This window comes from Pelmatolapia mariae, linkage group LG7, assembly GCF_036321145.2.
Source record: "Pelmatolapia mariae isolate MD_Pm_ZW linkage group LG7, Pm_UMD_F_2, whole genome shotgun sequence".
Lineage (NCBI taxonomy): Eukaryota > Metazoa > Chordata > Actinopteri > Cichliformes > Cichlidae > Pelmatolapia > Pelmatolapia mariae.
In genome coordinates, this window is record NC_086233.1 from 7,736,756 (window position 1) to 7,764,056 (window position 27,301).

General features: G+C 39.3%; 1 protein-coding gene across 2 annotated transcripts; it reads left to right on the forward strand.

The window, feature by feature from the left end:
- Window positions 1–60: 60 nt before the first annotated feature.
- On the forward strand, window positions 61–27,301 carry edc4 (enhancer of mRNA decapping 4). Of its 2 annotated transcripts, XM_063477717.1 has the most exons (31): window positions 61–277; window positions 1,886–2,045; window positions 2,160–2,271; window positions 2,759–2,858; window positions 4,152–4,338; window positions 4,562–4,709; window positions 5,019–5,123; window positions 5,288–5,400; window positions 5,518–5,601; window positions 5,717–5,812; window positions 6,418–6,517; window positions 6,824–7,004; window positions 7,170–7,236; window positions 7,822–7,913; window positions 8,157–8,341; window positions 9,461–9,540; window positions 9,922–10,051; window positions 10,144–10,439; window positions 11,369–11,599; window positions 11,853–11,954; window positions 12,192–12,335; window positions 13,492–13,528; window positions 13,755–13,902; window positions 14,152–14,307; window positions 15,620–15,735; window positions 15,854–16,019; window positions 17,302–17,488; window positions 18,181–18,400; window positions 19,316–19,479; window positions 25,383–25,461; window positions 25,653–27,301. In XM_063477717.1, exons 1-31 carry the CDS (start codon window positions 190–192, stop codon window positions 25,761–25,763), a joined length of 4,185 nt encoding a protein of 1,394 aa, XP_063333787.1. In that variant the 5' UTR covers window positions 61–189; the 3' UTR covers window positions 25,764–27,301. The 2 variants fall into 2 exon arrangements, with proteins under 2 accessions (XP_063333787.1, XP_063333788.1); XM_063477718.1 differs by having other exon boundaries at window positions 25,383–25,766.

The following is a 27,301-nucleotide window of genomic DNA, read 5'->3' on the forward strand; positions in this document are numbered from 1 at the left end:
GGGAAAATGAACGTCAGTAGCGTTCGAGCTGGGAACCATTGACCTGACACAATGACAAGTCGGAATCCATTGCGCGGACGAAACGGAAGTTTAGACGGTTGCTCGGGGTGAACAGTGACAGCAGCATCGCAGGAAACAAAATTTCATCCTTTCCCCCTGAACAAACCCGAGCTCCCCTTTCCCTCACCCATGGCGTCCAATACTAATATAGACATCGAGGGTGCAACCCAGCATCTCCGGGACATCCTCAAGCTCGACCGCCCCGGGAACAGTACCGGTAAGTGGGGGCCGTGAGCGAAAGCGCTTGCGCTGGTTTAGGCCGCAGAAGCTAGTTGAATGCTAGTTAGCTGGCTAGCTAAATAAATAACTTAGCCAGCGTGATGTGGTGTGCCGCTTAGTTGTGTTGAAACGAAGTCAGGGTCAACTGCAGCTTTTGCGTGAAAACACAGTTTGCGTGTCACTGAATCTGTTTTAACATTAATTTCCGCGGAGCCGCGAAAGTGTATCGGGTCGTCGTAATGTTGGAGTGCTAACTGCGTCGTAAAGTATTTTGTCATCCTCAATGTTAGCTCGGTTAGGAGCTTAGCGTATGTGTGTATCTGTTTTTTGGTGTAAAAAAGCGTGTCTTAGGTAAATATTTCGTCTAGTAGAAATTAACTCTGTAGTACTTGCTGTTTTTACTCCGAAGCCATAAAAGTGGTTATACCTTTGTCCTTAATTAATGTGAGGCATTTAACTGGTGTGAACAAGCCCCCACAAACTGCGCAGAAGGGTGGACTTACTTTACTAATTTGGGAACACCAATTCACGTGTGTTTGTTTGTCTCACTTGCGATGTATTACATGGCAACTTTATCATGTAGTGTGAAGAAGACATGCTGATGTTAGGAACTCAGTATCTTGCACCTGTGTTAGCCTTAATTATCTTTTCGTCATAGTATTTTATGTTGGGGGTAGATATAGAAATTGATTAAACTTGGTCTAATCAATTTCGTTATTTTATGTTGGGAGTAGGTGTAGAAATTGGACTGTCAGACCAGTACACTACTTGTTGACCGTTTCGGCACATTTTGAAGTAACACCAGAATGGAAAAGTAGCATATATTACGCCTTAACGTCTCTTTACTTTGCTGCCTTTTTCATTAGTAAATGCTTATAAACCGTGGATAATCAGAAGTATTAAATACATAACATACTACGACCTGAATTCTTTGTTTGTTGTCTAAAACTTTAGGCTCTGTTTCCCAGGGATGCTTTAAATCTAGTCCTAGATTAAAAATTTCTTTTGGTTTAACTTTTCTTTACTAAGACTCAGTTTAATGTACATGTGGAAAGTTTTGTCTGCTTTAGGCTTTGTATGATGTCAGTAGGAATGGATATTTTTAATATGGTAATCTCAGACACACATGTCTTGTGAGCACGCAAACCCCATTTGCCTGCTGTTAATGCTTCTGTTTGAGAGGAGCTGCCAATCATAAGAACATTGACTTAAAATGAGGGGAAGGTTTCTTAAACAGCCTTTTCCTCAGACAAATAAAGTGAGGGTCTGCATCAAGGCCCTGTATAAGATAAATAAGCATAATTTTAGAGTGCCTAGAGTCCTCAGAAAAATACGTGCTGGAAATGAGCATAATAGATCGCCATTGAAAATATAGGTTAAAAGAAATATTGTCCTACACTTTGTAATGAATATTGTGTGTATCACTATGAGACTGCATGTGACTCATTGTTTTGTTGTAAAGTCTAAAATCACTGTACAATTGTGCATCAGTGACGTGATTGTGTCAGACTCTGAGATGAGTCAAAAGTAAGCTGGTAAGGAAGCCCCAGAACAAACACAAGCTCTTTGCAGCCACTGGATCTCCTACTTTCATTGTCTTTCTCAGATGGAAATTCAAGTGAAAGTGGTAGAAAGCCATCTTTTAATGGAGAGCTGAATGGGTTATTGGGAACAGGCCTTCTGGGGAGCACTGACCGGTCAACCATGTCAGAATCGACAAGACCCATCTCCACAGATCTCAGCAGTGCTCAGGAGAGTCAGATAATGTGAGTTTCTCATTTAACCTGCTTAGTGGTGTCATATTTATAAGGACTTTTGAGTTTTTTGTTTGTTTGTTTTGTTTTATTTTTTTTAACTGAATCAATGTGCTGCAATTTCAGCTGCCTTTCTGGTGATGATGGCTCTACCTGTGTTCCAATTACTTCTAACAATGTGGAGATTGTGGCAAGCCAAGACTCTAGCATCAACAGCAAGGCTCGAGGCAGCAACAAGGTAAGAAACCAAATCATCAGCTGCAACCTGGCAGCTCTGGTGAAGAGAACAAATTAGAAATTTGGAGTCAGTCAGTACTTCTGACTGTGGCTGTTATTTTTATCTGAACTGAGCCTGTATCTGTGATGACTCAACATAGTGGGTTTTTTTTTTTTGTTTTTTTTGTTTTTTTTACAATTGATAAGCTACAGTATTTATCTAAAGATATCTGAACTAATTTTTATGAGCAGTATAGTCTCCTATTCTCTTTTTAGAACATTTCATAAAATGTCATATCATTATCAAATGATATGATTTTCATATAATTTGAGAAAATGATATGATGGAAAATGGAATTGTACAGTTATAAAAACACAGATCATCTAAAGCATCATTTAGACTTTCTTCAGCTTTTGAGGTTCTTTGCCTTGTCAGTTTTTTAATTCCTTATAAACTTTGTTCAGAGGTTACTCATCTATTTTCAATGGTATTTTTGTGATTCTTTCAGGTGAAGATTCAGCCTGTTGCTAAGTACGACTGGGAGCACAAGTATTATTACGGCAGACTGATAGCTGTGTCCAATGCCTTCCTGGCCTACGCCATCAGAGGTACAGTTTTTTTGAGTGGCTTCAGCTCCTAAATGTTAATCATCATAATCATAATCATCTTTAAACTTTAGAGAGGTATAATAATCCAACACGAGCTTCTACCACAGACATTTAGGATATAACATTATTGTATGTGGCTTTATAATACAGTCCCAATTTAAAGCACTGTATGTGCAGTCCCCCCCCCCCCAAAAAAATAATAATAAAATAAAATAATAATAATGTATATATTACACACACACACACACACACACACACAGGTTTCTTCTTTGTTCCAGGCTGCAGAGCTTTTAATTTAGTATCCAAGCTCATTTAGAAGCAATGAATCCCAAAGTTGCTCTTTGATTGGATTTATTTAAGCGCTCTGTGAAGTCTTCACAAGATATTCTTTGGTTGGAGGTTGAACATTTCTTGTGATTTCTTTAGAAGTTTGCATTCAGAATCCTTCTGTATACTTCAGACTGTACTTCAGACAGAATATCAAATTTTACTTTCCAGGCAATCTGATATTCTGTCTGGTTTGACTGAACAGACCTTCTACCGTTATTCCTATGAAGGAGTGAAGGTGTACTATGAAGGAGTATGCACTCGAAATCTCCAAAAATCCTTCTGTGCATGTTCATTTTAAAATTTAATTTTAGCTGCCAAATTGTTTGTCCTTATAAATGGTTTCCTCAGCATCAGTCTTCCCTGTACCCACACTTCTTGATAGTGATCTGGTTGTGGTCTGGTTAAAGTAATTGATCTCTGTTGTTGATCCCCGATGTTGTTTCTTGCATGTTTTTCTTTTTGCTTTCCAATCTACTCTTGTTTTTTCTGGGAGTGGTGTGCACACACAATTTAGAAATTTTTCACAGCATAAAGACTGAAGATGGATTTTTTTCCCCTCCCTGGTCTGACAGATCTAAGGATGTCCTTTGCTGTGCAGAAAAAAACCAATTCTTGTCCTTTTCTGTGTCGTTTTTAAAAAAAATAAATTTTGTTTTAGCTAATCAGCTCTTTGATAATTCATGTTGCTGCATAAAGGCAGTTACGTTCTGTAAGTGCATATTGGGAAACTATGAACAGTCTGATCTCAAGGCTTAGTTGAGATGTTCAGTTTCATATGTTCCACCAGAATTACTATACATTGTAGTCCATTACTTTAAAGGGCTGAAAATGTTGCTCATACCACTTATTAAACTGTTATTTATACTATGGTTGTTTACAACATTGTTCAATGGATTTGCTGTGTATTCAATGCTGTAATAACAAAGGCTCCTTGGTTTTTCTTTGGGCATTTTTTCCCCTCAGGAGCCAACAACCATGCTATGGTTCGTGTCCTCAGTTTGGAGTTTGGTGAGCGTTCCTTACTGAAGGGATTTACCGGGGCCGTCACAGATCTGGCTTTCGCCCACCTTGATTCATCTCTGTTAGGTTGTGTAGATGAAGCCGGCAACCTGATGGTCTGGCAGCTCACCTACACTGCCAACAAGATACTGTATCCTGAATGTAGGAGAAACTGAACGCGTGTGTGTGTGTCTGTGTGTGTGTGTGGATACTGCCAATGAAGGCTGTATCTTCGCTACTTAGTTACCTCTGTTTGCTTCTAAACTAGCAAGTTAAAGATTACACTGATCTTCACCTCTGCTTTTGTCACAGTTACAGAAGGAATTCCAAAACTATTCTTGTCTCCCATTTTCCTTAACCCATGTTTTATATAGAGATCAGATAGTAGTTCATATCCGACGGCCAGAAAACACTCCACTGAATTCCCATCGTCGCCTCATCTGGTGTCCATTCATCCAGGATGACAATGAGGAGAACCAGGATGATGCCAGTCAAACTTTGGCTCTTCTACATGAAGACAGGGTATAAATGTTTGACACAGATATGTTTGTCTGAGCTGGATGAAAAGCAAATGAAATTTGAAATAGAATAAAACTTTGAGTACTTAGTTGTCTACACTAGGACATTGTTATAAATTTGATAAATATATATAAATTTACATACATTAAAAAGTAGTGTGATGTTGCCCACAGAGGAATAATGATGTTGTTGTTCATTCACTGATTTTTAGCTGACAGAGCAATACAATCCTGTGTCTCAGCTAAAACACAAAACACTTGCAGAAAAAGCAGAAATGTTTCATCTCTAATTTTACTGTTTCCCCTTTTCTAGGCTGAGGTATGGGATCTGGAGGCCTTGAGAGCCAACAACAGCAGCTGGCCTGTTGATGCCACAGAAGTAAAGGAGGGCCTCATCGCAGTCAAGGGACATACTCAGGTGGGACTTCATTTTCATATGAAAAACTTTGAAATAAACATGACACATTTCATTGTCTTGGATTGTACAACAAAATGCCTGGAACTAATGTACTTAAGGTCTCACGTTTCCTGAGAATTGTTGCGTTATTGACTATGAACATTGTTTAATTTTGGTTTGTCCAGAGAGTCAGTGAAGGCGCACTCTCTCCAGATGGAACCGTGTTAGCCACAGCCAGCCATGATGGATACATCAAGTTCTGGCAGATATACATAGAAGGCGGGCAAGACAAACCCAGGTAAGCAAACCAATTAATTAATTCTTAAATGGTTTACAACTTTGTTTTTTCCTTTTCTTCTATGTGGTTTTCCCACCTCTGCCCTTTATTCACTTTTGCATTTTTCCTTAAAAATAGATGTCTTCATGAATTGCGGCCTCATGGAGGACGTCCTCTCTCCTGTCTTCTTTTCTGTGACAACCACAAGAGGCAGGATCCCGAGTGAGTCTGCACACACAAACTCAAAGTGCACATTTAGTGGGTTTTTATTCAAGTGCATCTCTATCTCTTTCTTCTTCTCATTGCCAATTCTGTCCCCTTTTACATTTCATTACAGGGTTCCTTTCTGGCGATTTCTGATAACTGGAGCTGACCAAAACCAGGAGTTGAAGATGTGGTGCACTGTTTCCTGGACCTGTTTACAAACCATCAGGTGTCTATTATTTTAAATATTTTTTTTAGTGTTGTCAGCGTTAATTTTGTTAATTTTGCATTAACTCACTAACGGAGATTTGCCGCGTTAATGCAGTTATGGCGTTAACGTCATTTTAACAAAATTAACGCTGAAAGCACTAATTATTTTTTAGTCATTTTATATTTTTCTCAACCCTTGTTATAAATGTAGCATAGGATGGCAGAAGGCATGTATAAGAATAGTTAGTAAATGTAACATCAACAGCTGTGAGTTCTTTTTTTTTCTGCTTGCACCCTCAGTACCTCAGCACACCTCCAGTACACCTTAAAGAAATCAGGACATGGTCAAAAAAAAAAGCTCATGTCTTAAGGGAAACATTATTCCAAACCAGTAACTGGCTGGTTGGCCTTGGTGTACAAACCTGGTCTAACAGTAATGCTCTGTAAAAGCAAAAAAATGTCTGCCAGGAAGGCCCACAAAAGGGGTTTTCAGACTAGTCCCAAAGTAAAATTATTCTCGTACTGAAGACATTTGGTGATGACTGTTGTTGATATTTTAGCTGAAACCATTTGTTTAAGGACAACATACAAAGATACTAATTTCACAGTACTTTTGTCTTAAAGGTTCTCCCCCGATCCATTAAACTCATCGACTCTGCCAAGCCTCAAGGCCAGTCTGGACCTCTCTGCTGAGTATCTGATCCTCACTGATGTGCAAAGGAAGGTTAGCACAAATGTTTTAAAATAGGTTTTAAGCAAGTAATCATTGTGAGAAATCATATTGTGCAACCCCCTTTTTAAAGTGCTCATTTTTCTATTACTTTGTGTAAATTAATTGGCACACTTCATCAATACAAAAGATACAAATCCTGAATTAACTACCTTTCTAGACACACTGATCAAAGACCACACATCAAGTGTACAAGGAAACCTGCTCTGTTTGTGAAAGTCCCTGAACAATGCCACTTTCTTGGCTACCTATGTTACCACTTCCTCCTAAGCTTAGTTTCATACTTGGCTGATGTTGCAGGTTTTATATGTGATGGAGCTGCGACAGGACTTGGAGAAAGGAAAGGCAGATTTCACAGCAGTGTCAGAGTTCCTGCTCACCCACCCTGTGCTCAGCTTTGGGGTACGTGATGTTACCCAGTGTCGATTGCGGCACACTGAGGTCCTTCCTGCTGAGGAGGAGAGTGAAAGCATGACAACAGGTACATAGACACATGCTTGTGTATAGACATGTGCACACACACTGGAATTGTTTTTTTTTTTTGTTTTTGTTTTTTTTTTTGCTTTAAGCCTTAATCTTCAAAGTTGAAATTAAATATGTTTGTTCCTCATTAATGCCACATGTTTTTCATGTGTATCTTTTCCAGAGGGCACTCAAGGACCCACAGAGTCCAAATCTGGAATCCAGATTAAACTCTACTGTGTCCACACCAAGTGAGTTTTCTTCTTTTTTTTCTTTTTTTTTGTGAAAAGTGTTAAGATTGTGTCACTTTAACTTAACGCTTTAACAGTTTCCAAAGGACATCTTGGTTTACAGGCGGTCAGTGATGATGCACACTGAATGACCAAAATGTACTTTTTTTTCCTAGTACACACCAGTGATTAACTTTCTTATAGGACTCACTAATATTGTTTTGTGTTGTTATTTTTTCTTGAAAATAGAATAGAATGGGCAACCATGCTCAGTTTAACATATTCATAACTGGTGCTGTGGAAAAATCTACTGTACAGGAAAGCTTCTGTAGAAGGACAGGACATATAGCATGTAATTGTTCTTTGTTAAAACAGTGCTGTACACCACGTCTCTCTGTACCCATCCACCCTCTGAAAGCAGTCAACCCAGACTAAAGACTGACAAGTGTGCTATTTTCTACTTGGAGTAAAGATACTATAGGCCAGGGCGCAAGTCATCAATGCAGAGGCAGCTTGCTGCTTGTTTTACACATGGCAGATCTTGTATGGCAGTATCAGTAATTATTAGTAATTTTGTTTAATGTCTCTACATTTGTATGTTTCCAGGAGTTTGCAGGATGTTCAGATTTGGTTTCAGCCCAATGCAGGTTCCAACTCTGCGGCGTTCCTTCCTCATTCAGATTCTCAGGATGGTCTGGGTAAGATAGCAGTTTCTTTAACTGACAGGATTTAGTATTTATGCTGAAAGGGACGAATTCAATGAAAATAAGGCAACTTGTATGATTACTCCACATTTGGTCCACCTCTGGTCTTCTCTCATAAATAATTTACTTTAGTTTTGAAATCAAATTTATTTATATCTTATACATCATTTAAAAATTATTTATTTTAGATCAAATTTTGCCACAAAACAGAAGTAATTTTACTTTTTATGTCTCCAGCTGGGTTTTCAGACCATCTCACTGATCAAAGCTCTGACAAGGATTCAGGAAGTGGCTCACAGACTGACCTAAGGAAGATCCCATCACTTCCTGCTCCCTCAGACTTCCTGTCAAATTCGGGCACCGGCAGCGGAGTGATGCCCAAGCTGATGACTCCTGATGCCTTTATGACACCGAGCACTTCAGTACGAACTTATCCTTATGCTGTAGTCAGAAAGTTTTCAAACCTTTTCCATTCTTTTTACCTCATCTAACTGGACCTAATACTCCACAAGATACAAAAAATGTTTATTTAAGTATTACATTTGCAAAAGTAGTATTGCAAATTAATACCTTTAACTTCGTTTTTATGAAGTGAAATGTATTAAAACCTTTCACTTCATAATTGATTAAAGCACTTTTGGCAGCAATGACAACAGCAAATCTTCTTGGGTCTTTGCCCTGACACACTTTTGTTCTCAACCACACATCTTGGTTCTGTGAGCTAAAAGTTTTAAACTCATAGGTGTTGAATGTAGTTAGGTACCAGTGGGTTCCAGTCAGTTTGAAGAACCATCTCAAAGACAATTGATAAACGTCTTTGGGCATTGGATATTAATTGCAAGTTTTGTAATATAGATTAGTTATGTTCGTTTGTATTAAAAGCTTGTATTTGCTCAGTCTTTATGAATATTCTGTGTAGATTGATGAGAAGAAAATTGATGACTCTAAAAAATTTCTGAAGTTTACAGAACGACCAAAACCGTTACAGCTTCAGCAAAAGAACACCATGTGTCTTCTTTTGATTTGTCACGCGGTGAATAGCACCTTCGCCCACATATTGGTTTATAGCTGGCAACAGCACTCAACACCCTGTTAATACACACTAGTGCAAACTAAATAGGACTAGTTATACACCGAAAGAAAAGCTGATAACATACAAAAGGACAAACTGTTCCTTATTAGCTCTTTGCTTTTATGGATGCTCTGGTTTTCTTCCATAGTCTCAAGATATGCATGTTGGGTTAACTGGTGAGTCCAAATTAGCTGTAGGTTTGAATGTTAGACTGTGTTAGCCCCTTCATGGACCGGTTACCCAGTCAAGAGGCACCCCTCCACCGTCTCCCAGCCTTCCACAGTCCCAGCTGAATAAAGTCAATAAAATATTGGATAAATATAATCATTGCGAACAGGGTTGAGATGTGAAACACCCCACTTATCTGCGATGTGCTTCAGTTAAACCGATTTATAAACACTGAACAGTGATTATCCAAACCTTCTATCATATTTGCTGCCTGTAGATCATCTTTTTGTCATCCTTTCAGGTACCAGCATCTCCGGGGAGCAGTGCCAGCAGTCTGACCATTGTGACAGCTATAAGCAGCAACTCTGACTCAGCAAACAGGTATGGAATTAAGAATTCTCTATATATTCATTAGAAAACTGAAAATTTTAGTATATGAAAGTGTGAAGATGATATCACAAATGATATTTTATCATCTGTGTCCTTATAACATGCAGTTTGGGTTGGTGAATGCTGTTCTTACAGATTATGTTTACCAGGATGTGGAGTTTTTAGATTTGTATTTATTTTAAATAAGCCAGGGATGAAGACAAATGATTTTGGGTTGTTTTTCCTCACGTTCCAGTTATTAATTATAAAAATAAGCCTCTGTTATCTTTTGTTTACTTTAAAGACTCCATTGATCTCTAACAGCTGAATACAGATAATTCCCTACTGTTTTGTTTTTGGTTACATTTGGGAATATGTATGCTTGTTTTTCAGAGCTATGGAGGATGCAAGTCAGAGTCCTAACAGGGCTGACAACAGCAGTACTGGGCTGGCACTCTCTGCCTCCACCAGCAGCCCAAGAGCTGCTTCCACTGTGCTACTGCCCGGACTCGAGAGTCTGCAGGTATGATCTAAACCACTCTCCGACTTCAACCAACCTTGCCCCTCTCTTCATGACATGGCTTATTTTAATAAACTCTTATTCTCCATATTCAGGCTTTGGCAACCCCTAGTGGTCCTCTGGTACTCGACAGCTCTCAGGTTCTAGATCCTCCACTCCTGCCACCTTTGGCATCTCCAACTAGAGCCCGCTCCCCTGACGTCATCTCCTCAGCATCCACAGCCATGTCCCAGGACATGCCAGAGATCGCCTCTCAGACCCTGCAGCTTCAGCGTGGACTAGTGTCCAGCTTGGATCCCTTACCTCTTTCTGCCCTCCAGACAGACAGCATGGCCTCTGCCGCCTCTGCACTGCACTTGTTAACCTCACCACGCTCAGCCAACAACAGCGGGTATGTAAATTAAAAAGTGATTAGGAGTATTAAAAAGCATGCAGAAATAATAGTGTTGAGATTTTATGATCCACTTAAACTAAAGTTTGACACTTTTATGTTTACTACTCCATTTGGTTAGGGTCGTAGCACATCATGTAAAACCATCTTCCTCACTGTTTTTGAGCACAGGGTGTGAGAAAAGACAATCTCCTTGTATATTTTCTTTTCCACATGAATCCTACAATTTCTCTCAATGAGCCACTCATGTTTGCAGCCATTTGTGACATCAAATTCAGATATAAGCAGCCCCCGACTTCTCTCCACCAGTTCTATTTCCTCACTAGGGCCGCTCTTAATAACTCCCTGCAGCAGATGCTAAATGTTCTGTCGTTGGCTGCAGGGGGATGTTTCTGCACTGCCTGCATCTGTGCAACCCTGCTTTTATTTTTTGATGGCATTTATTATACTATAAGAAATGTTTTAGTTAGGACATTGATTGGCTAATGTGCGTAATGTTAGATTAGCTTTGGTTATATATCAGTGGAGTCAGAGCTGTGTGGATGTTGTAATGCTACAGAGACAACAAAAAGTTGTGGAAACATTTAAAACTATTTTGAATCCACTTAAGTGTTATCATTTGTGCAACGCAACCTCAGCTCTTTCTTTTTGTTTCTATGGTAATAATGTCAAAGTTAAGATCACTGTGCAAGCGATATGGTAAATGGTAATGTGTTTGTAATGTGAAAACATTGTACATGGCACCAGTTTGACAGCTTGCTTATTCCATAACATAACCATAATTACTGTTGATTCTGATTCTGCAGTTTCATTTTACTTTCTTGTTTTAATGTATGTACATTTGTGTTGTCTTTATATTTACTTTATTTTATTTTCCCAGTCCAGAAATGCTCTCTAAATTACATAAGCCAATATATACTTTGTTACAGCTTGTTGGCCCTTGAACTTGGAGGTGCAGAAGGGCCTGTGGGTGGGGCAGCAGAGTCTGAGTCCAGACTGAGTCACACACCATCTCTGCTTGAGAATGCGCTATCACAGGAAAATCCTGTGATAGGAGGAGGGTCCTCAGATGGCAACGTTAGCCACACACCTTGGCCAGCTGCCCCAGATATCACCAGAGAAACCAGGAACAGTCTCAGGGACAACGGACTTGTTGACTGGTGTGTAATCTAACATATAAATACTTGAACCCCCATCCTGTGTGAAACATTTCACAAGCCTGTTTTGATTTCTCTGTGATTTCTCTGTGCTAAAAACATTTAGCTGAGTGTAGAACCCCTGGTTTTTGTTCAGGTAGTACACATCAGGTTATCATGCTATGTTGCAATGAAAACGGCATTGTGAAGATTTTTTTTTAATTGATTTATTTTTTAATTTAAGTATTGATGTGTTTGTCTCATATGCCTGCTGCAGTTCAAGAGAGGAGTCGCAGGACAGACACTTGAGCTCACCTTACCATCGACGCTCATATCACCTGCCACAGAATGACAGTCAGGACGCTGGAGCCGAGCAGAGGTAACATACATTAACCCACCATCTCTTTGTTTATGCAAATGAAACAGGCAATAGAATGGACTTTATCATGAGCAACAAACTCATGATAAAGCGCTGCACATTTAAGGCGCAGCAATGGTTTGATTATATTGACTTTTTTTCAGCTGATTCCACAACATGTGGTCTAAACTCTGCTTTAGAGGCTACAACAGCTGACTTACTGTCTACATTTCTGTGTTGTGTGTGTGTGTGACTCAGTGACCCTGATGATGAGGTGGCCAGTCTGGCGTCATCCTCTGGAAACTGTGGTTCTCGATCTTCACATAGACTACCGGTGAATGATTGGAAAACCTCACCACGAGGATCGCCAAAGCCAAAGAGAAAGATCAAGAAAGACGACAGGTTTGTTTATACTTTGAGCATCAAGATGTTGCTGTTTTCAGAAACTAATAAAAAGGACGACAGTGAAGAGAACCCTTAGATTAGTAAGTAATTAGATGGCGCCTCTGCAAACTATCTTCCTTTTCGATCATAGTTTGGTGAAATTAAAACATTTCACTTTGTTCGACCTTCATGAGGTATATATGGAAATAGGAAATGGCTCAATCATCCCAGCATCAAATCAGAGGACTAATGGGTTTAGTCTCACTATGAACACCTTTCACACATCTGTAGTCAGCTAATGGCTTTAACAGAATCATCAGTTTGGAAGCATTAATCTAAAAATAATCTCCATATATCTTAAAATCCGTACAGATTCAGAGCACAGATCAACAGGGTTTAAAGCTAAATTTCACACGCACACATATTTACATCTGCGTCACATATGTCACAGGAGAGCCAGAACATTTTTGAATACAGTTTATCTAACTCCCTCACTTAAGTAAACATAGTTAGATTCAGTGGACAACTAAAATTTGTAGACATGATCTTGTAGTCTGTGTATTCCCTTTTTTATCCCAGAAACTATTAAAGCTGTTACTGTTAATTGAGTTATGTCTTACATTCATTTTGGGGTTTTGGTAGGGATGTTTTCATAGATCAGCACATTTCTTTAGGCCACACTTTTTAGCGAGGGACTCAAATGTTGAATTAGTAAACCAGAGCCAGTCAAAATGTGGTATGGGGGACAACAGCTCAAACTTTTAGCAGGTACACGTCATGTCTGTTCGTGCAAAGTGTACCGTTTTTTTGTTTGTTTTTTTTCCTGCAGGGCTTGCGTCTACACTGGTCTAGACTTGACCAGTGTATGAGCATTTTAATAGGGTGTTGACTAGCAAAAGAAAGTGATTACTCACACTGAATTACAGGTAGACTGATGCTTTTTTTCATGCTGTCTACATCAAGTAGCAGGATTGAGTTATTTGTCTTCTTCAGCATTATTGCATTTAATTTAAGCCAAATATTATTTTATAATAAAGTTCTTAAAACTAATAAACGTCAGAAAATAATTAGTTTAGGTAAATGAAACAAATAGATTTTTATGCATTAATATAGTATTAAGTGTGCTATGAGTAGTATAGAGTACTTAGTTAAACATTGTTTCTCGTCTTTACAGTGAGTCATCACAGTCCAGGCAAATGGATTCTGGTCAGGTAAATTCCTAAAAGAAAAATCCCCTTTTTTATGTTGGTTAGATGTGTCATGCCTTTATGTGCAGTAAGTGCATTATTTTATTTTATTTTAATTTTAGAGAGTTGATTGTTACTGATAATGTCTTGTAAATTATTACTATTTGATAACGTGTTGTTTGTTTCAGCAGCTCTTTGGTTTCTCATTCTTGGATTCTTTTAATTCAGCTTTTCTCCTCATCTTTAAAAGTTTAATGCAGAAGTACAGGACGAGTTGATGATGCTGTTGCGTAGCCAGCAGAGGGAGTTAACTGAACTGCGGGGACAGATTGAAACCATGCAGAGCTCCATTATGGCTCAGGTGGAACATGTCCTGACAAATCACCGGGAGCAAGAACGTATCCTTCAGTAATCTCTCACTCACTCATGATTGGTTTTTTTGGTTTTTTTTTAAAATTATGTTTCCAAAAGAAATGTTTTGAGAAAAATTTTATACCAAAGGCTCAGTGAACAGCTGTGACTGTGCAAAGATTTAAATGTCTTTTAGCCACATCTTTGAAATCGTCATCATTACAGGATGCTTGCATTTTTAGCAATGAGCCGGTTACAATCATATTCTTGTGAGCCTTGACCTGTCTTCACCTCAGACCGGAGACTTGAGCGAGTTCTGGCAGAGAGTCAGAATCATCAGCAGCAGCTTCAGGAACAACTCAGCCAGCAGCTCAGCCATGCCCTCAGCTCAGCTCTGACCAACAGGATGGACAAAGTGCTTCGGGAGGAAATGAAGAAAACAGTCCCACAAAGTAAGAAAACACTTGTATTGATAACACATTTTTAAGGTGTTTCTCATGTTTTTTTTTTAATGTTTTTCATTTCTTTTAAATTGTACAGATGTTTACTTTTAAGTGTCAGATGTCTGTTCAAATGGGATGTTAATTATTGTTTTATACCTACAATTATGTCTGTGAAGGTTCTTAGACATCCAGGTCATTGTAGTCTACGGAGCTTGGAAGGAAAAGCATCTGGACTTTCTTAAGTTTCCTGAAGATGTTTAACTTCGCATCTGAGAAGCTTCTTCAGTTGCAAGAGCAATTGGTCCATCTGGGACTCTCCACCAATTGCTCTCAGAACTGAAGAAGCTTCTCGGGTGAGAAGGGAAGCGTCTTCAAGAAATTAAAGAAGTCCAGACCCTTTTTCCCCCCCAACCTCCTTAGACCTACAATTGTCTCTAACAGCAACATTGAAAACAGATAACACAGTCTGAGTCAGACTAAATAGATTCACCAGGCAATCGTTAGATCAGTCACTTCTCTTTCCAGATGATGGTGGTATTGAGCCATTTTAATGTTTGTAAATTGAGGAGCAGGAAGATCTTTATGTACTAAAACATGTTCAGTCTGCAAATGCTGCAAACTTAGTTAAATCCCTGTCCCACCCTCTGGGGTCTCTTATCAAGTCTTTCTGTTATTGATATGCAAATGTTTATTGTAGGTATATTTAATAATACTTAAGATGTTTTTTTTCCCGCAGTGTGTATAATCTAAGTTGCACAGATGTTGTGGTTCAGCTTACTTGTCTTATAAGCTTAAAGTTTTAAGAACTTGAAATTTATTTACTTTCACCTTTTTTGATCTATTGGCATTTTGATCAAAGAAGAGCAAATGGTTTATGAACAGAATAGCTGGTATTTTTCCTTGCTAATAACCAAATATCATGAGGTTAACACTACAAATCACTGATGAATATAAATATGGCTATAGCTGTTATTAACAAAGGCTACAATTTCTGTTAAGCTGCATTTTGTTTTGTTTTTTCCAGCTCTGACAAAAAAGCCAAACTCTAAGTGCACACCAGGTTGTACATCAATAAATTACTGTGTTATTTAATGCTTGAGATCATCTTGAGGCATAAGTAATGTTAAATATAGCAAAGGCAGCTGAGGTGTGTTGGACTGAAACACTAAAATTAAGCAGTCTCTTGAGAGATGTGTTCCTGCCTCGCCTCTCCTGCCCTCGTATTCGAGGATGAGATGTTCCTGTCTTTCTTTGCCTCCAGCCTCGATCACATGCCTAATTATAGAGGGGTTCCTGCTAATCTGTCTTTTTCCCTCTCTAGCAATCTCTAAGACTTTGGAGCCAGTGACAGGCCAGCTGAACAACACAATCGCTGCTAAACTGACCGCTGTGGAGGTCACCCTGAAGGACAATGTTGGCAAAGTGGTGAAATCGAAGGTAGGTGACTGCCTTACTTTACCATTTTTTTCCTCACTGCTGTGCAGGATGGGCCTTTTAGAATTATTTACTGTGTATTTTCTACATCAACCTATTCTCCCTGCCTCTTGTTCACCAGAACACAACGGATGCGATTGGTCGAGCAGCAGCAGAGGCGATGCAGGGCCCCATCCAGGCAGCATATAAAGATGCCTTCCAGAGCATTGTGCTTCCTGTTTTTGAAAGAGGCTGCCAGTCCATGTTTCAGCAAATCAACGACAGCTTCAAACAAGGCACACAAGAATGTAAGGAAATGAAGGACGATGATAAACTTGTACAAAACACCATACAAATATCAAGCTATGTAATGATCCACTGCAGGACATGTTGTCTAGGTGCACTTAAACATTTATCATTAGATGTACAGTTGCTTTAAAAGTTTCTGGACGCTCTCTTAAAGGCATCCCGATGGCTTACAATGGCTGATGTCCTTATTTGGATACTTAGCATTATTGCTTTCTTCATATTGAATGTTCTCAGTGTCTAGCCCTGAAATAAGGAGCTGTATGTGGAAGTCTAATTAAGTAAGTGTCTCACTGAAAGATCTCAGGGACAACTTTTGTACTGATGCCTTTACAGACCCAGCCAGTCCGCTGATGTGCTGAAAAGCAGTCTGCTTATTCTGAGGTTGCGCTCACGCCCACTCTTGGAAGCTGCAACCTGATCTTTTTTTAAATTTATAATGTGCACAGAGAGGCCACAGTTCCGCTCCTCTAATTTAAAATTAATCCAAGGTTTGCTTTGTAAATATTACCTGCTTTGGTGCCAAGCAGTTCTGGGGACTACCTGTTAAGTAACTGCTGTAAGGTCCCTAGGTAACTACATAACCTTCCAGCCTTTTTTCCCCCCCCAATTCATACTGCTAATAGAAACTCTTAAGTGATTTCATAGCTCACCAGTGGCTAGTTAACTCAATAAGAAAATGAAAATTCTGTACTTCACTGTTCACTTGAATTTGCCATGGTTTTCCTCCATTTAAAGCTAATATTAATAAACATGTTTCCCAAATGTTAACATCTCTACCTATCCCGAGAAAGTATACCTACTCCATACCAGAAAGAGACTTCTGAGAACTATAAGTGAAAAAACAGTGGGTCTGCCTCAAATAGTTGCCAGGCTGTCGTAACTGTGAAAGTGGCAATTAACGCGCTTTCTGTGATTGCTGCACTAACATCTGCACTGCTGTGTTATCTGCCTTCAGCAGTGTTTTAATGCCCAAATGTTACTCGTTTAAAATGGTGCAATAACATCAAATGTATAATAATTATTGATACATAATGCTGTAATCCTCTCGCACTAGTCATTCTAGCAGTCACATGTAGGTTGACATCTGCACACAACACTTGAATCTCGGCAAACTAGCTCCAAATAAAATGAGCCGGTGGAAGCAAGTAAGAGAGCCTTTTCATGTTGCAATGACTCATTTCATATTATTATGAAAAATGTTGCTCGCTAGAGTTGTGACAGTATTTAAGATGTGTTTGCTTGCGTGATGAGAGATTTTGCTCTTGACTTTCATCTTTGTAGACATCCAGCAGCTTGAGACTCATATGAAGAACAGAAAGCAGAGAGACCAGGATACACGAGACCCCATGATTGGCCAGCTCCAGCAGATGATCGACAACTTCCAGAGCTCCACTGATCAGCTGGGCAACAACATCACAGCTAACGTCCGGGCTGAAGTCCAGCATCAGATCCAGATGATGGTGGGAAAGTATGTAACTGAGCTGTTCCTTGTTTACCACTGTGTGAGCCGTGTGTGACTAGAAAAGTGAAACTTTTTTCCCACATAAAAAAAGTAAATGAATCTTCCCAAAACTGTTTACTTTACCTTTTACTTTTCTAGTTTGTCACTTAACACTTGATTATTCTTTTACTTCAGTTACAGCATTAAAAAAAAAGATGGTCTTGCAAATCAGTATTTAAAACAGTCCTATTGTTGAGTGATGTTATTCACATTTATTGATCTTGCAGCATTGACTTACATTCCAAGTGGACATTTTGAACTTCAGCTACGCATACCAGCAAATACCTATGTACCACTATGGCCTTACTTACTGCATATTGAGCAGGTGTGTAATAGATTGGAGAGTAAAAACAAGCAAAGCTTAATCCTGGGGCTAATGTAAGAACATCAATTCGATCAGGTCTCTTGTTCCCCCTGCAATTAATTTCAAGGCCTCTAGAGTTTATAGATTGTCAGGAGCAGAGCAGAGAGAAAATAGCTGGCCCACTAAAACTCTTGAAAAGGAAATGACAACGCCAAACTGTGCAGAGTCAGTTTTTAAGCCAATATCTTGTAGGTTAAGGGCAAGGATTTTCCCCAAAGCACAAAAATAGACTGCAGCGTATTTGTTTAAGATTCATGCAACTTGGAGGATAACTGTCCTTCTTTTCCCTGCTCAGCTTGCAGGAGTCTATTCTTAGCCATGTGCAGCGGATTGTCAAAGGCGAGGTGAGCCTAGCGATGAAGGAGCAGCAGGCAGTGGTCACCTCCAGCATCATGCAGGCAATGAGGTCGGCGGCCGGCACACCAGTTCCCACAGCACATTTAGACTACCAGACACAGCAGACGAACATCCTGCAGCTCCTCCAGCAGGGCCAACTCAATCAGGCTTTCCAGCAGGTAACACGCACACACTGATGTAACCAGGCTTAAAGGTTGCACTGCAGCTTCCTCTGCAGCTGAGCTGTGTTTTCCAACTACTAATTAATGCAGGCAACTGCATACAACTCACTGTAACTCTCATATGCATGTATGTCCACCAGGGCCGAGAAAGCCATTATCCTGCAACTACTCCACAGTCCCACTTGCAAACCCCACCAGTGCATTAGTTGTGCTGCAGGCATTCATTATGCTTGTATTTGCTCCTAAGTGACTTTGTATGTGAAAATGCTACGAATTGTGGTAAAACACGTTTCCCCTCTACTTTTAAGCTGAAAAACTACCCCGTCTAAGCTTACATGCTAGTTAAAATTACTAATTTTCTGCAATGTTTAAAAGATTTTGTGTTATAAACACATCTAGTAGTTTTTGTGGTCGGAATTAATATTCAATTTTAGCATGGAAAGCTTTGTCTGAGCTTGGTCATGCCATTTCATTTGGTGTAGCTGGTGCAAAGTACCTCCAAACTGCTCATCCTTGATTGTTGGCTTCCTTCATATTATGTTAGATCTCTTGCTCACAACTTTTGAGGATCTCATGTTTTGGAAACGGAAAATGACGTAGAATTGAAACTTAAAGAAGTCCAGGCGCTTTTGTTTCCGAGCTCCTTAGACTACGATAACCTGGATGATTGAGAACCTTCACAGACGACATAGAATTGAATTGATCGGCCCATTGTTACCTATTCTCAATCCAGCTTTCAAAGTCAGGATGGGACTGACACTGAAATGCTGCATTAATAACTTGCTTGTTGATGGAGTGCACCTTTCCTTGAGAGGCTTATTGTATGGAAAGAGATACTTAAACTTAAATTCAGGTGCAAATATTTATATAAGTGGTTAAATTGGTAACCCCCCATCTTGGTTTACTCTACAGGCTCTGTCAGCGACTGATCTGAATTTGGTCTTGTATGTGTGTGAGACCATCGACTCTCAGCAGGTGTTCGGACAGCACCCCTGCCCTCTAAGCCAGCCCGTGCTGCTTTCTCTCATCCAGCAGCTTTCTTCCAACCTCACAACTCGCTCTGAGCTCAAAATCAGGTGAGCAAACAAAGGTTGTCATTTTTGGCAGCTAGGTACAGATTTACAGTAGGCTGTTCTTTCTTTTTTTTTTCTGGAGTCAAAGAGAACACATCCTTTTTCATTAATTTGCATGTAATATGTAAACAGACACAGAAAGCCAGAAGACAGTAGACACAGTTGGGCTTACACTGTAGTTGTTCAGTGAGATATGACCGTTCACAGATTTTAGTGGATGTGAGTCTTCTCTGTGTTTGGGTTTGGGATTAGACTAATGTCATAATGACTGAACAAAGGTTGAACCATTAAACAAAAATTGAAAGTGAATAACACTACACTGAAAAAAATAATTTGCTTTCATGCTTGCTCAGAACAGAACTTAACATTTCAGTTTCAGGTCTGACACAAAGGTCTCTGGGTAGATGTTGTGGCATCCCCATTGGCCTGTTGTTTCTGGGCAGACAGGTTGGTGGATCATATAAAGTACAGCAGGTGGTATTATACTAAACTTATTTCCACCAGTTGCTCTTGTTTTTCTGAACTGGCAATCACAATACATGTTAAGAGTCTTTATTTATTCTGAGTTATTAGGAATATCAGGGTAATCACTTTCAGCCTAAGAATAGGTAAACTCAGCAGTGCTCAGGGCTGCATGCTACAGTACACAGGACCAGGCTCAGCATGACTACAGTATCTCTGAAGGAGGCAGATGCTTCAGTAGCAGAGAGATTTGTGTATTGTCAGTCAGCAAATTTAGCTTTATTTAACTGGCAACTGATCGAGGCTGTATTTTTCCAGATTCATAAATGTTTATTTGTAATTAACAGTAACATAAGATGAATAAGGAAGCATTTTATCTCCGGTTATGAATGTTGGTTGTGAAAAGCAGAAGTAAAAATGGGACATATGTAAGTTTCAACCAGTTGTTGAACTTCTGGACTAATGATCTCTCCATCAAAAAGAATCGGTGCAGCACCTAGCCACATGAATTCTCTTTGGCATCACTGAAACTTAAAAGAAAAGGGAAAAAAAAGAAGACCTCAGGCCAGATCAGAAAGGTAAAATGTCAAATCTAGCATCTTATATAACTTTAAGGTGTGCCTTCCGGTTTATTTTTATTAGATTTAGGCATCTAATGTGAAGCTACCCTCCAGTAATTGAAAAATGATGACGAAGGAAACTCAAGCTGAAGGTTAACCTTGGGTTTGCTACCTCTATCAGAAGCACTGAGCCTTGTTCTCAAGTCCACTCGTTCCTAAACATGAAGACGACTAAATATGATTCATAAATTCTCAGGAATGTTGTGCCATTATTTGCACTTTAAATATAGTTTTACTATTCTTGCATTTTTTCAACATCTGTAGTGCTGAAAACCTTTAAAAAAATCTTTGTTTTTCCTATTTATTTTGATCAAGTACATAATATACATAGTCATTTAGGAAAAAATAGTAAAGCATATAAAAATAAAGCAAAATACACTACAGTGCTCCACTGAATCTGATTTAGTTTACATATCCAAAAGGAGTGAGAACAAGGAAACACTTATTTAATCCTGCCCCTTCTTTTTAAGTTATCAGTTATAAAATTTATCCAGCTTACTTATTGATATAAACCTCAATAACAATAGACACATTTTTAATAACATGGAATATACACACTACATTAAATTAGAGCTGGGCGATATAATATTTTTTCATATCACGATATGTTTTTTTCATTTCAGGCGATAACGATATATATCACGATATAAGCCAAATAACTATATTTGTAAGATTTAAATGTGCCGTTGCTCGCAAGTAAAATGTGAAATAATCTGCAGCTTGTTTTGATTTAAATATTTATTTCCCATAATAAGTTCAACAGGGTAGATGTACTTAAGGAACGTGAGACTTCAGTTTCAGATAAATAAAGGCAAATATTGCAAACTACACAAAAGGCAGCCGCTAAAGCGTTTAAGTTTCAAAATAGAACAAACAAAACAAACTACTAAATTGTCAATTTCACTTAGAAACAAAATATTAGTTCTAAAAATAAATCTTAGTTTGTTTTACAGAAGAACAGACAAAATTGACTAACTTTTGTCAATATCAAATAAACTGAGAACTAAAAGGAAATTCTCAATCTCTCCTTGTTGTATAGCTTAGCTTTTCAAACAGTTTTAACAGTTACTTTAGTCTGACAAAAGCCGAATGACGAATTAGCGCTTTCAGTCAGAGATTGAGCATGCACCGGTTTATTGTATTTCCAGACTTGCTTTCGGCACAATTTACAGTGCGCGCTACTCTGTTTTTTGTCAGACTTGAAATAGCCGAAATACCTTCACACTACTTCTATGGCCCTTCCGTTCGACAAGCTCTCCGGCATTGGAACCATCACCTGTTTTCTCTTCGGTAACCTTCGCTCACGCTCTCGGTTGATTTTTCTCTAGTCGGCAAACTCATTTCCTCCATTATCTGGGCAGCCCGGCTGCAAAAACAAATACACATGTGCGCCTTGGCACTTGTGCTGTACGTAACAAGTCACGTGACGTGACGCTGCGGCTGTGATTGGTTCGGCTCTGCGCTACTTAATTTGGATTGGCTGTTCTTTTTTTTTTTTTTTTTTTTTTTAAGAGGACAAGAGAGCAAGGTCTATCGCAATAGTTTAATTTTTCTATCGAGAAAAAGTTATTTCGCAATACATATCGTTATCGTTCTATCGCCCAGCTCTACATTAAATGCACATTTTTATCATAACTCCCAAACATTACTTGGCCTTTCTGTGTGGAGGTAGCTCCAGTTTTGGAATGCTAAGTCTAAATTCTGAATAAGCATTAAGTAGCATGAAGTTTAACTAAAAGGAGACATTCACTAAATAAAAGTGAATAAAAAATCCTGTGATGTTTGAATACTAAAAATCCATGCACTGTCTCCACTTTAAAGACAATGCACAGTTTGAGCACTCTTACTCTTCATTGCAGGATATCATAATTTCATTATTGTCTCACACCATTGTAGTTTGATGTAAGACCTGTCCTGTCCTGTGATACAGCAGGCATAACTTGTAATTTTGGAAAACGTCATAGATTTTAATCAAAAACCCATGAACTGTGCAGGTTTATGTCATCACATAACGTCTTAATTATAACTTTTGAATTGCATGCGATGTCTTCTCTCCCACACACGCTGGCTCTTATACTCCCCTCAGTCAGTAATAAAGCTTGTCTTTGTCTAAACTTTTGCTGCCCATCTAATCTGTTTTGTATGTTCATTACTCCCCATCTCCCACATGCTAAACGGTGCTAAAGTGCTGACCCCATCACCCAGCTCCGTCTGTAGCCCTGCTGCATGGCTATCCTGGGAACGCCGATCATCCCGTGAATAGCATCGCAGTTTTTGGATGCACTCTATTGTTCTGTTCTTGCTGCGTCCTTGTATCTTTTTTTCCCCCCAGTAGTTCAGTTTTGTACTTTTTTTTTTTTGGTCCTCTTTTTGATTTTTCTTGTTTCAGTTTGTCATATAAGAAGATGAAAGTCAGATATGACCAAAAATCTCATTCAGCAACTGCTTCTATAGGCAAAGGTTTGGATATTTGCACATCACAAAATTAGTGAATCAGTTAGGTTAAGAATAGAATATATATTATATTCTATTATATTCTATTAAGACTTAACAGACTTTACTTTCACTTTTTCACCTGATATCTGTATATTCTGCAAATTTAGCAGGATAAATCCTTCAGCTCTCTCACTCTACACGCTGTATTGTATCTTGTCTGAAGCAGTGAGAGAGACGCAGCTTTCCCCACTGTGCCACACAGCATAAAGTATCAGAGGTGGATTATCCTCTTTCAATTCCCCTGGCAACTTTTTTTTTTGGTAGAAACTCAGCTTTTGGTGCAACTCAGAGCAAGACAGGACCCCAGTAGTGCTGCTTTTTTCCCCTCCTCGCAACTGAATGATAGTTTTTACAGTCAAATAGCTGATTTTTTTTTTCCTTTGTGATTTTTATCATTTAGAATATTCATGGACAGCCCAACATCAGAAAGCACTCTCATTGTGCCCCTCTCTTCTGAGAAGAGCTTGTCCTCTCATACCTATTTCTCCCTGAAAACCTCTTTGTCTCTGAGTCCCTTTACAGCATCGCGCTGTGTCCACATCATCTGTTTGTTTCTCAGTTTACACTACAGCTGCTAATGTGGACCTTTGTGTGCCATCTGCAGAGAAGAGTGCACTATAGAAACCTTATTAAGACTGAGAAAATCATAGCTGTGGGTTTTATTTTAAATTTTTAAAAGCTAGGTTATAAGCAGTTAACACCATTGTTTCTTACCTTTAATGGCTAACTTTAATTATGAAGGAAAGTTTTCACTCATGAGCAAAAATAAATCAGATTGTTAAGTACACAGTATGTGCGCAGTAAATCGTAGTTCACATCCGGGTAAAGATACCACAGAGCTGTCTTCAGGCTTCGTTTTCAGGACTTGTGATTAGAAGTATTTCAGAAGAAGCTCATAAAAGATTCCCAAAGCACAGCTAGGATTGTTGGGACTACAGAGGGTGTCATTATCCACAAAATCTGTGCTCTTAGCTGCATCATTAGCTAGCTGTGAAGTACACACTGTTGCACAAATGGATACGAGAACAATTGAGGCAGCGTGAAAAGCAATTAAATATGTGTTTTTGAGGTGTTTGACAAAATGCAGTTACAGCCAAATTAACTTTGGCAAGACATTAACTTTCAGAGAGACATTCAGTATCTGTGCTGGTATGTGCAGTGACATTAAAAGCCCCTTTAAAGAGTGCGCTGGCAGTGCTGAGGGGGATTTGATAGACCTGCAGTGTGTGTTGTGGGGCTCTGGCAGGAGACCAGCTGGCGACATGGGAACAGCTTTAATGTTAGACTGGGATCAGGTAGCACTCCGGACACGGTGATGAATGGTCATTTCCACTGTACAGCTGGACACTCCCACCACCAGATGTCTGACTCTTACAATTAATTCAAGAGTTAAGTGTAGTGCATCCCGAGCGAGAGGACACGAGGCAGGTGAGGCTGATTTCTGCTGGGCAGTTTGAGTGAAAGCACAATGTTCACAGGCTTGACATTCAAACTTTGAAACCAAAATGAGAACTCGGCTTGCTCTCCCTCTGAAGCAGGGGTGTCAGACATATGGCCCGGGGGCCAGAAGTGGCCCATTAAAGAGTCCAATCTGGCCCACTGGACAGCTTTACAAAATGTGAAGGAGGGCATACATTTTTTTTTTACTTTTCACAGTATTTTTTTTATGTTTTTACATGTTTTGTAGCTTTTCGTGCTAATAAAGACCTCTCCCACGGCCATGCATACTACACCAAAAATAAATAAGTAAATGATGACAATTAAATGACAGAAAAGTTTTTCACTGTCTACTATAGAAATTTCAGTTTTAAAAACAACAACAATCAACAAAAACTTTGATTTATAAATATGGGACAATCTGGGTAGTGAGCTGCCAGAACCCTCTGTAATTTTACACATTAATCATGTAGAAAAACTCAGATGTGCCATTTAAATTGTACTACTTTATCTTATATTAAGATATCTCAGGGATTAAATGTGCAGTTAAACATGTTTTACGCTGTCAGAAAATGCATTTTCACTTGTCTGGCCCACTTAACATCAAGGTTGGCTGTATGTGGCCCTCAATGTTAAATGATTTTGGCATCCCTACTCAAAAGCCCCAAAATTGTCATTTCTGCAAATTGTCCTTCTGGTGCTTTTATATGTTATTAAACTTACTGCTGATGGAATGGAGTTTCAGGTTGTATATGCAAACCTTTTAATTTTCCCTTTTTTTTTTTTTTTTTTCCACCAAGTGACCACAAACGCTTTCTTTTCCTTGAGCCTGCCATTGCCTCTGTAGGTGTTCATTGTTATCTGACCTCTTTCTCTTTCCCTCCTTTTTAGCTACCTGGAGGATGCGGTAATGAATCTGGACCACAGCGACCCCCTGACCAGAGACCACATGTCGTCCGTGCTGGCCCAGGTCAGACCAAAGCTCTTTGCCTTCCTGCAGCAGGACCCCCACAGCCCGCTCAGCAAGAGGGCGCGGCGCCTGATGATGATGCTGCAGGGACTCGTCAACCACTAGTTGTCGGTTTAAAGGCTGCTGCCAAAGAGTGGTTTTCCTCTTGATACCGATCATATGTCCACTGTTTGTTTGTTTTTCCTCGCTAGTGTTTCAGAGGAGAAAGCACCAAGGACAGCTTCTCCAGTTTCTTGGATCCTGATCAAGATGCGTCTCTCCTTGTTTCATTTCTCCTCCTTCCCCCTGTTCTGCACCAGTGAAGTGTCAAGTCAAGAAATGGACAGTTTTTTGTTTCTCAATTTTTTGTTTCTTTTTTCTTTTTGTTGTTTTCTTCAAGACAATAATGGTCTGGGGCGAAAGCTTACTGTTGATTTATGTTCAGAGACTCTTAAGTTCACTGTAGCTACATCCAGACCTTTGTTACAGCTGCTTTATTGACCCAAGAGACCTGGTGGTCGTCTCTTCCATCAAGACTGTCTCAGCCATGACAGCAAGAGAGCGCTGAGATTCTTTCATCCCCCTTAACAACAACTGAAAAAACAAGAATGAGAAAAAAAATACAAACAACCTGACACTGTTTGATTTTACATCATCCAGACGTGCATAAGACTCGAAGAATGTCCAGCCGAGTGGTCTGTGTGAGGCCAGACAGGGCTGTTCCTTTTGTTGTGCTGTTTCCTCTAAGCTACCTGCCAGGCATGTTTTGGGATGCTGAACAAGTTTTGATGCAGGGGGCTACTTCTGAGCAACAGAAAGAAAACATGCTTTGCCTCAAAATGTCGCCTTCTATTTTGGCCTTAAGAGCAAACAGCAGGCTTGTACACATTGTTACTTTCTTCAACACAGACCAGCATCCTTCTGCTAAAGCCTGGAATTTGGTAGTCGTAGGATTATCCTCCCTTAGTTCAGTTTTTCTTTGCTTTTTCTTTCTTTTCTTTTTTTTCTTTTTGAAGCTAATCCTGGCAACCAAAAGAATATGTACCACCCAAAGCCAATTTTTTTTCTTCGTTGGTGGCATATTTCCTATGAGCTGTTTCTTAATAGGTCTCCAACCTATTAAGAAATAGGTCTCCTATTTGTTTGGCCCTTGCCAGACTAGATCTTTGAAGAGAATCGACACTATAAACCTTTTTGATAGACAATAATGCAATTTGCTCATGACTTTTTCACCTGCTTTGGTTTTAGAAATCACTCTAAAGAGGATTTTCTGAAGGATACATTGAGTGTAAGAAATGTTTGCAGAGGTCTTCCAGGCTGTAAAGAATTCCCCTTCAAAACCTGAAATGTTTGGAGCTCAATATTGAAGCCGGCAGCCGTCCACATGTACAGCTCTGTCGTCAGACTTCTCCCCATGTTTTTTCTTCCCTTTTTTATATAAACATTTAGTATTTGTAAGCCATGTATACTTGCGTTAAGACTTGTCAAAGTAGCTTAATAATTGGAGAAAAAAAAAGGAACCTTGGTAAACATTAAATGTTACCGATCCTGTTGTTTTACCTGGCAATTGCAAATATTGCTTGTAAACTCAATGTGCAGTGACTTCTCTTAGGCTCTAGGAGGCAGCACTTAGACATTCATCCTGCTTGAAATTTAGGTTTTGAATCCAGAAGTCATTCCTGCTCTTACAGTATCAATGAAAAGCCTGCCTTTAGATTGTAAGCGCACCGTTTGTTCACATTTACACTGAGTTCAAAGTGTATGATATTTTGTGTAGATTCCATTCACACACCTCATTGTTTCATGACGGGGTGGCTGCACTGAATTGCTGATTGTAAAATAAAAGTTCAGTTAATTTCAA